The 11,725-nt window shown below is 34.9% G+C and overlaps 2 protein-coding genes across 3 annotated transcripts in view; both read right to left on the reverse strand.

The window, feature by feature from the left end:
* Nucleotides 1-8,398, reverse strand: part of LOC132057223 (B3 domain-containing protein REM10-like) — a 45,466-nt gene extending 37,068 nt beyond the window's left edge. The window contains exons 1-6 of one of the 2 annotated variants that reach the window (XM_059449727.1): nt 7,957-8,398; nt 6,881-7,196; nt 6,508-6,641; nt 6,167-6,395; nt 4,541-4,665; nt 4,215-4,443 (exon numbers count right to left, since the gene is read on the reverse strand). In XM_059449727.1, coding sequence (XP_059305710.1) covers nt 4,215-4,443; nt 4,541-4,665; nt 6,167-6,395; nt 6,508-6,641; nt 6,881-7,196; nt 7,957-8,022 — 1,099 coding nt within the window. In that variant the 5' untranslated portion in view covers nt 8,023-8,398. Of the gene's footprint in view, nt 1-4,214; nt 4,444-4,540; nt 4,666-6,166; nt 6,396-6,507; nt 6,645-6,880; nt 7,197-7,956 lie in introns of both variants that reach the window. The other variant, XM_059449719.1, reaches the window with a different exon arrangement.
* Nucleotides 8,399-9,461: 1,063 nt separating this feature from the next.
* LOC132057346 (B3 domain-containing protein REM17-like) overlaps nt 9,462-11,725 on the reverse strand; it is a 13,025-nt gene continuing 10,761 nt past the window's right edge. Inside the window, exon 4 of the mRNA XM_059449914.1 lies at nt 9,462-9,853. Within this exon, the coding sequence (XP_059305897.1) occupies nt 9,798-9,853 (56 nt within the window). The 3' untranslated portion in view covers nt 9,462-9,797. The remainder of the gene's footprint in view (nt 9,854-11,725) is intronic.

Below are 11,725 nucleotides of genomic sequence, written 5' to 3' on the forward strand. Positions count from 1 at the left end.
TTCTTGGTTCATCCTCAGCTGCCACATTATACGCAGAATTCTCATTATTGTACCTTCCATTATTGTCAAACCTCCTTCTCTTGTGTTTCAACTCAGGTGGATAACCAACTATCTTCCAACAGGTCTCTCTAGTATGTCCTTTAATTTTACAGACATCACAAATTAGATTGAAGTTCTTTCTAAACTTCTGGTGTCCACCAGTTCCATTTTGACCACTGTTTCCATTAGCCCTGGTGTACATAGCTATCTCATAATTTCCTACACTTGTTGCAGGATTGGTACCAAGGATACCAGCATTAGCAGACACAGATTTTTGACTTTCATCACTCATTACCATAGAGTAAGCCTGATTTATAGATGGTACAGGATTCATGAGCAAGATTTGGCTTCTAGCCTGACTGTATGAATCATTAAGACCCATCAAGAATTGAAACAACTTCAATTTTTGCAGATGCAAAATGAAATCCTTAGATTTTTCACACTTACAGCTTGGTGCAGGCACCAAGGCTTCAAACTCTTCCCAAAGATCCTTGAGTCTTGAAAAATACACTGAGACTGAACTAGTTCCTTGAGTTAACGTGGCTATTTCTTTATGTAGATTAAAGGTTCTTGACCCATCAACTTTAGTAAACCTTTCTTGTAACTCTAACCAGACTGCACTAGCACTCGAAGCATACATAATCCCGCCTAACAGACTCTTAGACACAGCATTCATCAGCCAAGAAAGAACAATAGCATTAACACGTTCCCAGTGATCCCACAGACACTCAGGAAACTTTTCTTTTTCAGCAGTTCCATTAACCAGTCCCATCTTATTTCTACCCAACAAGGCAATACGCATAGAACGATTCCAAATTGCATAATTCTCAATGCCAGTTAATTGAAAAGAGATGATTTGAATACCACTTACATCGGCAGACGACAGAAATAGGGGATGATTATAATCGATTCCAAGAGTCTGGTTCGCGTTAGATGAATTGGTATCTGTTGAAGCCCCATTGACATCAACATTCCCAGTCGTAGTGCCATTCCCATTATTGTTTCCAGTCATCTTTGAGTCAAGATTTGAGTTCTTGAGGTTTTGGTTTTTGCGGAAGCTTTAGTAATCACAATCTTGGAAAAACTAATTGAATCAGTAGCTCGTTGAATCAGAATGCTCTGATACCATGTTCTTTTATCAACAAGCAGCAAGTTTAGATACTTGCTTGAATTATAGAAATAGAGAAGAAGAAGGAATGAGAGGAGAGAAGAAAGATGATTGAGATTAGAAAGAGAAAATCTTATGCATTGTGTTAATCTTTAATACAATACAATCAGTATATATAATGACTCTTAGCTAACTTACTAACTTCCTAACAATAACTAACTTTGTGAACAATAACTAACTTTGTGAAGTAGTTAAGACTAGACCATAAGGAATTTACTAAACTGCCCTTGATCCTTCAAGTCACTTCTTCCACTCTTCCTTCAACAATTATGTCTAATCAAACCATGTCAAACTAAAACGAAGGGAGTAATATCTGTTGCCAAAGATTGCAAAGAAGACTAACCACAACATCGTGAATCCATCCCTTTTTTCAATAGGTAAATAGTATATGTAAATAAAACTATCGTGGAAGTAAACTAATGACACAACATTTATGAGTAGACGTTTTCTTGCCGTCTGTGAAAATTTTGCGAAGTTTTAGGACTTAAAAGTGCAGTCACGATAGAAATATCATTTAGCGTGCCAAGAATTGCTAAGAACCAATATCATAACACACCACGTAATATTAAGTGTCTAACAATGTTTTTTTATTAAAAAAAAAAAAAAGTGTATAACAGTGTTCGTAAGTGAGACACATTGGGAAAAAGTTAATAAAAAAAGAATGAAACTCCAGAACCGTCCTCTAAAGTTCAAAGTTATAAAGTTAAAGCTTCGAAGCTTTATTACGGAGTTCACTAAAAAAAGACTCGAGTTCAAACTTATAAAAATGAATTCAAACTCCATGAAAATTTTTGGTGTTTGAATCGACAAAAATTAAAACTTCAAGAATTTTTCCTGAAATTTGAACTGCTTACTTAGGTCACACTTCATAATGGATACAACATTAAAAGTAACTTGCAAGGGTACTTTAGCTTTAAAACAATCCAATATTCTTTCCAAGTGTCTTTTCTGTGCCTAATTCAAAAACATATTTTTTATTAGTGCACAAATTAACTTCTCATCGTAATTTTACACTTAACAAATGATGTTCTTTGTTCATTTTGATAAGTTAAACATGATATACCTGTTGCACTGATTAGGAGATATACGTACGTGTTTGAGGATCATCATTATGTGACTTCATATCTATCAATTGATATTGTTTGATTGCACTGTTTGTTTTATGTGCTTTTGTTTGAAGAAATGTGATGAGATGGTGCTAGCATCATTCTTGTTGTGGATGGTATACTTCTAGGCATAGCTAGTCAGGTTGTTACCACAGTAGACTGCTGCTATAACGCACTATGGTTAAGTTTTTATGAGATAAGTGTTCGCTGTTAACAATCTACTGAAACACATAGCTCAATCCAGGCAAAGTTGTGCTATATGGATAATATGTTGAAACACATAAGCGATATTAAATGTTGAGACATTGTGATGTGACATGTATATTTGGTTTGTTAATTTATACATGCTTATTTATTTAGATGTATGTGTTATACCTTCATCATAGTATGCATTGTATTTTGAAGACTTGCTCCACGGGTATAACAGGGGGACGGGTCAGTGATTTACTAGGTATTAGCTCACCAGATCATTTATTGCTCTGTGCAGATCCTGTACTAATACAGCTGCTGGCCATAGTTGATATAGTTCGTAATAATCTTGGATCGCAACTGAGGTGAGCCAACCACATCTGTTTATGGTAGTGGCATAGCCTTTCTTATGTATTGCTTTACTTCAATTTTTGAACAATGTTCCAAAGCTGTATCCAGAATTGTTTAGATAGCTCCTGACTTGATTTTAGGTATCAGGCCTGTGAGTGGCGGAGCCAGAATTTCCTCCGAGGGGGTTCATAATATAAAAAAGTAAACATACGAAGAAGCCTAAGGGGGTTCAACATCTAATATATATACATAAAAAATATTTTTAACCCTATAAAAACAGTGTTTTTTTCCGCCGAGGGGGTTCGGATGAACACCCTCGGCATAGTGTGGCTCCGCCACTTAACTGTGATGGCAACATTGTACTTATGTTTTCTTCCGCTGTTAGTTATAACATATTGGAGACTTTTATACATTCTTATGGTATCATTTTGATTCCTAACTGCAGTAACTTAGAAGTAAGTTCACCTATTCGGTTGTAACTCTTTAGGTGCCTATCACGACTTATGAATTTAGATCGTGATAATGTCAACTAGTAGAATCAATGCTTCCGAGACCAGGTAATATGAGTGGTTCATGGGAAACAACTCGAAATAAGACTTCTCCACATGAACTTTATCGAATATTTCTCGAGAGTCAATCGCACATAGTTCAAAACTCTTGTGGACAAACCTTGAAACTTGCCCCTTCACCTTTCTTTATTTAAAAACAAGACATTTGTTGTAGCATGTTTCAAACTCGTGACATTCGTATAACCCATATTTGCGTGTTGTGTTCTTATTACTAGACCAAAGCCCTAAGATCCCACAAGATCTCTACTTCTTTTCCTTTTTTCTGGTGTGATTACAATGGGCAAGAATATAAAAGGCAACCATAATCTAATTACTATTAATGCATGAAAGGATACTTCAAATAGAAGTAGAACGTATCATACAGCTGATCGAAGTAGTTTTTTGAGATACAGCAAAATGTACTAGATCGAAAAACATTACATCTGCTTGCTTTAGTGCTAGTTTCCTTTCCCATCACCAACTGCTTCAATATCTAGTCAATGGCTTCTGTGATACCTGGCATCCTTCACAGCATATTTACCTACAAATGTTTTAAACAAAACATAGCCTCAGTTCTGAATCTAAATCTTGGAAACTGACCATTAACAGTACAATCAACTCAATTTGAAACCTTCAAGATTTTGTGTAACTTCAAAAGTTAACATAGCATTAAAAATCTCAGTAAAAATTGTTTTTGGTACCACAACAACTCCCATATTTTAATAAGAGAATGAACAAAGAGGAAAAATAATAACATATACTAACACACAGTATGGTCATGAAACTAGAAAAGATCTAAAAACAAATACTCACAATGGAAATGCACTATAGGTATTGTGCCATTGTTGGTGAGTTCAAACTTGTAAGTATCTCCTACTTGAACACCATTTGCTTTTATGAACTGTCGCCATCCCCTTTTAATTCCAAAGTGACGTTCCGTTCGCCCTAGCCGCACTGACCATGATCTCTGCTTTTCATCAACAAGAATCATCTCACTTCTATTCATCAAGCCATTTGATTTTACAAAATCCATTGGAAGATACTGCTCAAAGTTATCCCAATATATAGATCAATACGACATTATCACAAAAAACAAAATTAACAAAGGTTTTTACTAAATTTGTTCAAATCACTCTCACCAAATCAGTTTTTGTCATGCTGTAAGGTTTGACAGTAGATATAAAATGAGGGTTGGCATCAGCAGATGTTGAAGCAGCTACTTGTGATTTCGGAGTAGTCACGTTCGAGGTCTTAAGCCTAAGATCTGTCATTGCTTTAAAGTAACCAAGAAAAGAAGAAAGAAGAAACATTACAATCATTAGGCCCATAATAGTAGCAACATTAAAGAAGAAATTCAAAGTGGCATTAGAATTGCTAGCTCTCTCTTTACTTGGTTTGCAAATAACAGTAAAAATACCAACGATTATATCAAGGTTATTATTCTTCAACACTTCTAAAGTCTGCAAGAGTCTTTGCTGAAGCATCCCATAGAAATTTAGTCAGCAAATGAAACTTGAATAGACAACATACATGCTGAAATTTCTTTAGCAGTGCCAACAAAAGGTTAAGTCCAACTTCAACCATGTTCCTTTATAGGGTGCTGAGAGGCCATCAAAATAGAATCCATAACAAGCTTTAGTTTCTCTCTTGATAGGTATATTAAAGCAGCTAGACAATTTAAAGTGAACCCAGAAGTAAAAAAAGAAAAAGAAAAATTAAATGATGCTGTGGATAATCTTAAACTACTTCATTATCTCTTTCAGAGTACGGAATGATGATGATAAGTAAGCTCTTTTCTTTCTAGATCTCCTCTTCCACACCCTAGCAATTCTTTGCTCTCATAATGTTGAACCGCTGCATGTTCAGCTGCCTATGTGCACCAATCGCATTTGTTCACTTGTTGACATGGCTTCGGCAGGCTGCATGCTTCTTGAATGGCGTACTGGCACCGTGAAACTTAAGGTGTCTGCCATCGAACGGTCCTATTTTCCACCTCATACACATGTTCAGCAAAAGAAACTAGAAATGATGGCATATCTACAATTTGACTAGGCAACCCGCATATATATTGTTGGGAATTGTCTGCAAGCACCGTGTCTTTCTTTGAGTCGCCATCTTGCAAATCAGATTCATCAGCAAATACCTTCTCTATTACTTTGAACAGTGAAACATAAATACAACTCAACTCAAATGACAATAGCTACTGCAGAATCTAAGTACTAAAATTGAAAAAACAAGGATGATACAAGGGGAATGACAAACTCAAGACTAAGAATGGGGATGAGATGCCCAAACTCAGAATGGTGATGAGAGGAAAAACAATTTACTCAACAAGATGCATGCCCCTATTGCTCCGGCAAGGCTCTATTTATAAACCTGGATCCCAAACATAGCCACTTAATATGGGGTTGGGCTGCTGCTTCCACCGGAGACTCCTACACAATTCTTCAACTGGCCCATTGGCTAATACTGGTTCAAGCCATTAATAACATAGTCATATAGAAGTTACCTTATGTTACTTTCCCATTAACTCCATTTACACTCTCAACAGTCAGGATCAGCTCAAAATTGACCATTAACAGTGCAATCAACACAATTTGAAACCTTCAAGATTTCATGTAACATTCAAAAATCTCAGTACAAATTGTTTTCGGTTCCACAACCTCCATATTATAATAACAAAAGGAACAAAGAGGAAAAATAACAACATATACTAACAAACAGTGTGGTCGTGAAACTAAAAGAAGATAAAAGAAAGTGCTCACAATGGAAATGCGCTACGGGTATTGTGCCATTGATGGTGAGTTCAAACTTGTAAGTATCTCCCACTTGAACGCCATTTGCTTTACTGAACTGTCGCCATCCCCTTTTAATTCCAAAGTGACGTTCTGTTCGCCCTAACCACATTGACCATGATCTCTGCTTTTCATCGACAAGAATCATCTCACTTTTATTCATCAGGCCACTTGATTTTACAAAATCCATTGGAAGATACTGCTCAAATTTATCCCAATATATAGATCAATACCGCATTATCAACAAAAAAAAAAAAAAAAAAAAAACTTTCAGCTAGTGTTATTACTAATTTTGTTCAAATCATTCTTACCAAAACAGGATTTTTGATGGTGTATGGTTTGATAGTAGATATAAAATGAGGGTTGGCATCAGCAGACGTTGAAGCAGCTATTTGTGATTTTGGAGTAGTTACGTCTGAGGTCTTAAGCCTAAGATCTGTTATTGCTTTGATGTGACCAAGAAAAGAAGATAGAAGAAACATTACAATCATAAATGAAACAAAAAGAGACAGTATTTAACAAACTAGGCAATAACTTTGTACCTAGTGTTTTTCCTGAGGCTTACTATACCTGGCACCCTTCCTAGAAACGTGGTCGGATGTAGTGAGTGTTCTTTAAGTGTATTGACTTTTATTTGTTGGTATGGTAATATTTCACAGTTTATTACCAAAAAGAAGACCTTACCTTTGAATTCAAATTTCTTGGAAGTCTCTTGAACAGTATGGTCTTCTTTTTCTTCCATTTGCATACACCTTGCATATTCTCTGTCACAATGAGTTGAATCAAAGATGGAAACATCAAATTCCATGTTTCCTTCATGTCTGAACACCAATATATCTCCCAATTGCAAATCATACTCCTCTACAAACTCTTTCCAATTACCCTCTTCCAGTCGATGGCCATTCACTTTCACTGGCCACTTTTTACCAGCCCTTCTTAGTATTGCATGTCCATGCTGATCATGTCCCTTCAGATACTTGAAGAAACCTATAGGAATTTTCTACAATACAACATAAACTTGTCTCAAATCACTGTTCTGCTCTGTTTAGGACCTGAAACTGTACAATTTTTCTACCTAGTTAAATATGTTGAACTAGTTTGTAATATTCGGAGGTCTTAAATTGAATAGACACATCTGTTCATGAAAGAGCATGAGTATTCTGGAAATTCAGCTCTCTAGTTCTATAAATATAAGGACTATCCTGAAGTAGTGTAAGAAAAATCTGCAGTATACTAGCGCTTTGTTGAATACTGAAGGAATCACTACAAAAAACAGATGTTTTTTCCACCGACATTCAGTGGGAAATTTGTGCTATAGAACATAATTTTCCCACATCATTTCCCTTGAACCAGCTCACTGGGAAAACGCATGGTGGGAAATAGATTTCTATTAAAATGCTGAGGAAAAGTTCCTAATTTTTCTGTGTGAAAACACTACTATTTAGGTTTTTCCCACCGATATTTAGTGAAAATCCACTAAACATTTTTCAGTGAGAAATCAGTAGAAAAATAGAGATTTTTTAGTAGTGAATTGCTTCTACCTTAAGGAATATACTGGCAATCTCTCTTTAAGGACAGCGGTATCACGTCAAAGCCTTTCTTCTTCAATTCCGTCTTCATATTTTTCTAACACGTAATGACTATGGTTTTCTAAATTTAGTGTTTCATCTTTACTGGGATAAATTCTTTCACCTACATATCATACATGCAACATATAGTAGACAAAGGAAAGATGAAAAGAAGCTGAAAGGATTACTCACAAGACCATTCTTGAATCCTGGCTGAATGGGTTTGAAGAAATGAGGTTTCTTTGAAGGGATTTTCATGGCAGCAAAAATAAAATAAAAATACAGATACTGTGTAAAGTTGAAATTCAGTTCAGGGGGATGCAGTAATTTGGCATGTAAGACTTGAAGAATGCAATGTCTACCACCTGGTTAAACTGATTTCTAACATTTTTGGCACAGCACACATATATGAAAATTCACTAAATTTTATAAAAATTATTGAAATTAGATGGGAAAAATGACAGCAAAAGCAGATGACATTTTGCAGCTTCCCAATGAAAAGTTGAACAGAGTTCAGTCAGATTGTCTGTTTTGGGAGAAATAACTTTTTCAGTAAGAAATAATATATGAATAAAAATTGGCTTATTGACCAACCCCTTAAACTCATAAGCAAATTTTATGAGATAATGAATCAAAAAGGCTGAAGCCATCGGTAGACTTTCGAACTTGTCCGTAAAATTATCTAGATTGTATCGAATCGGTCACTAATAACATAGCAGTGATGAAAATATAAGTATATAGGTCAAATAAGTATAATAAATAATATTTAACACAGTGAAAATGAAGAGATAGAGATAGAGATAAATTTACCATGTGCAACATAAATACGCGCAAGTGACTAGAAGAACGATGAGCTCATTTAACGCTTATTGTTTCCTAAAAATAGACTCAAAAAAATAATTAAAAGTGACATTCGTTCAATCCGGAATGATACGTAAGGGAAGCAATAAACGCCAATGTGCTCCAAAGACACTTTCATTTATTAAAGACACAATTAAATATATACTAATTTCTCAAGATATATACATAATTTTTTTTTGAAGGGTGAAAGTGCACATGCACTTCTTTCATATAGGTCCGTCTTTAACTCCTACCGTCTAAATCCTCCAATATGACATTTATTGTGCCATAAAGACACATTGAGCTGACATGTCATTATGCCTGTTGCCCACTCTTTTAAAGAGCGTGACAAGCATATAATATGCCATTGATGTGGGTCCCAAATGTCAAGTGTCAACAGGAAGAAAAAAAAGACAAAGCAATTTTTTTTTCTCTATCTCCCCATCATCTTCTCCACCACCGTCCATTACTTCACCAACAGCACCACCCGAACTTTTTAACTTTTTTTTTTCTTTTTTTCAAGTGAAGGTAATTTTTAGATAGTACGCCCTATAATTACAAAATCACTTGTTTGAAAATAATTTTGTTGCATATTGTTGCATATTTATTTTGTATCCAACTGGCACAGTAAAAGTGATTTTGGAGGGTTCAAATGATAGGAGTCTTAGTTGGGGGTCTAAATGAATTTCACGGATAAATTTGAAGATCTGTCGATGACTTTAGCCTTGAATAAATATTAAAGATTCAAATTATTCATGAAGTTCGAATAAAGGTTAGGATTTCATGGAGTTTGAAATAGATATCACGAGTGAAATAATATTAAAAGATTATTTTCCTAATGGTACCTCTATAAAATTTAAAAATATATATCATGAGTGAATAATAAAATATACGTATCATGACTGATATATACATCATAAAAAACGTGGAATGATTATTTCACTAATGATGCCTCTTTTGAACTCCACGGCAATGTCCTAGAGTTCCAGCTTTCGTGATTGTTCTTGAAGTTCGAACAAGTGTGACTATAAAAAAGCTTTTGCGAAATAATAGGACCATTAGTTAAAAATCTTCAAGTTCGAATTTATAAAAATGAACTTAAACTCCATGAAAAATTCTTGAAGCCTCGAATTTGTGGACTTTGTCATCTACTTGCTTTTATGCTAGTTTCGTTTCCCATCACCAACTGCTTCTTATTCTCTTGTCAATGGCTTCTGTGATACTTGGCATCCTTTCTCAATATATTTACCTACAATTATTTTAAACACAACAGAGCCTCAGTTTTGAATCTAAATTTTGGAGACTGAATTGTATAGAGCATTCATTATATAATCATAGAGATCTAAGGTAGATCCTTTATATGGAAAAAATCATAAAGCAGTTGTTAGGAAATTTGATACATAATGAAATTCTATCAAAATACTATGAACACAGAAAGGAGAATCTAGTCTTTTCACAATCTAATATACAAATTCAACAACGTTTTCGAGATGTAGAAAACAGGAAGGAGACTAGGAGAGAATTTTTCTGGAGTTCCTTTATCTTTTTCCACTCAAAGTTGAACTTAACTTTCATATCAGATATAGAGCCTGTTTGGATGAGGCAAAAAAGATATAAAGAAAGGTTTATAAGCTTTAGTTCTAAAAAAATAAGTTGGGTAAAAGTCCAACTTATTTTGTTCGCTTATAATTCGCTTTCAATTATGTCTGCTTAGATAATGTTCAAATCCATTAATTAATTTTGAACATTTATTTTAAGCACAAAATGACTTGTACCCGCCAACCAAATACTAAAAACTAAAAATTTTTTAAGTAACTTATAAGTCAATCCAAATGGGCTCATAGTCATATAGAAGTTACCTTAAGTTATTTTTGGCATAATACATAAACAAACCCTCAAACTTCTACTTCTGCCAGCAGTTCTCCAACTTTAGGTGTCGCATACAAGCGTGTGCACCTCACTTGTCTCCACTTTGTCAGTTGAATACTCCAACTAACAAAATGATCATCTAAACACCTTCAAAAATGTGTGCGCCGCCACATCAACATTTGTATTTATGTATTCAACTTATACTGATTGAGGTCTTCTTTGTCATACCTTAGGAGTTGTAAGAGCATCTCGCTAAATCGGCGCCAAATGGTGAAAACCTCGTTTATGCATCATGCCTAAGTTATTTCCCCATTAACTCTATTTACTCTCTCAACAGTCAGGTCAGCTCAAAATTGACCATTAACAGTACTATCAACACAACTTGAAACCTTCAAGATTTCGTGTAACTTCAAAAGTTAACATAACATTAAGGCAGAATAAGCCTAATTGACACTTGTACTTGTTCCGTTTTGACATCCAGGTCCCCCTACTTTACGGAATTTCATCCACACCCCTGAACTCGGTAAACACTAATCTTTTTTAAAATCTGACTGAGCTTAAGTGGCATTGTTATGGCTGAGGTGGAGAAATGTGTGAGATACACGCATATAAAGCGAGTGAGTCCTTCTAACTTTGATTGAAAAACAAAATTAAAATAAATGAATGAAAAAAGGGGCAAAAAAAGGTTTACAAAAAGATCAAATATTAACCCATGTCAAATACTTGGCATTATCACATTTCGATTATGATTCTACTCATCCATTTCAAGAGAAGAAAAGGCTGCTAAAAGCTGGCTCTTACAGACCTCCACCTCCTTGAAAAGAAAAAATGACACCGTATGGAAAAGGAAGAGACAAAAACGTGGAGAGAGAGAGAGAGGACAAAAGTTTGGGAATATTTTTTTCTTTAGTTTTGCAAAAAATAGATAAATTTGGAACACTTAACAAATATTTTTTTTTTGTGAAAATAAATGATGATATGACAGTATTTATCTGAGGTGGATCTGATGTGTCCTCCACGTCAAGGGTAAGTGAGAGACACACAGGGTCAGAGGCGATTAAAAGATTAGGATTCATCGAATTCAGGGGTTTGGATGAAACTTCACGAAGTAGGGGGACCGGGATGTTAAAACATAACAAGTACAAGTGCCAATTAGGCTGCCTAAGAACTCCCATATTCTAACAACAAAAGGGACAAGGGGAAAAATGATAACATATGGTCATGAAAATAAAAGAAGATCAAAAAAAAATAC

Source organism: Lycium ferocissimum, chromosome 1 (genome assembly GCF_029784015.1).
Source record: "Lycium ferocissimum isolate CSIRO_LF1 chromosome 1, AGI_CSIRO_Lferr_CH_V1, whole genome shotgun sequence".
NCBI lineage: Eukaryota > Viridiplantae > Streptophyta > Magnoliopsida > Solanales > Solanaceae > Lycium > Lycium ferocissimum.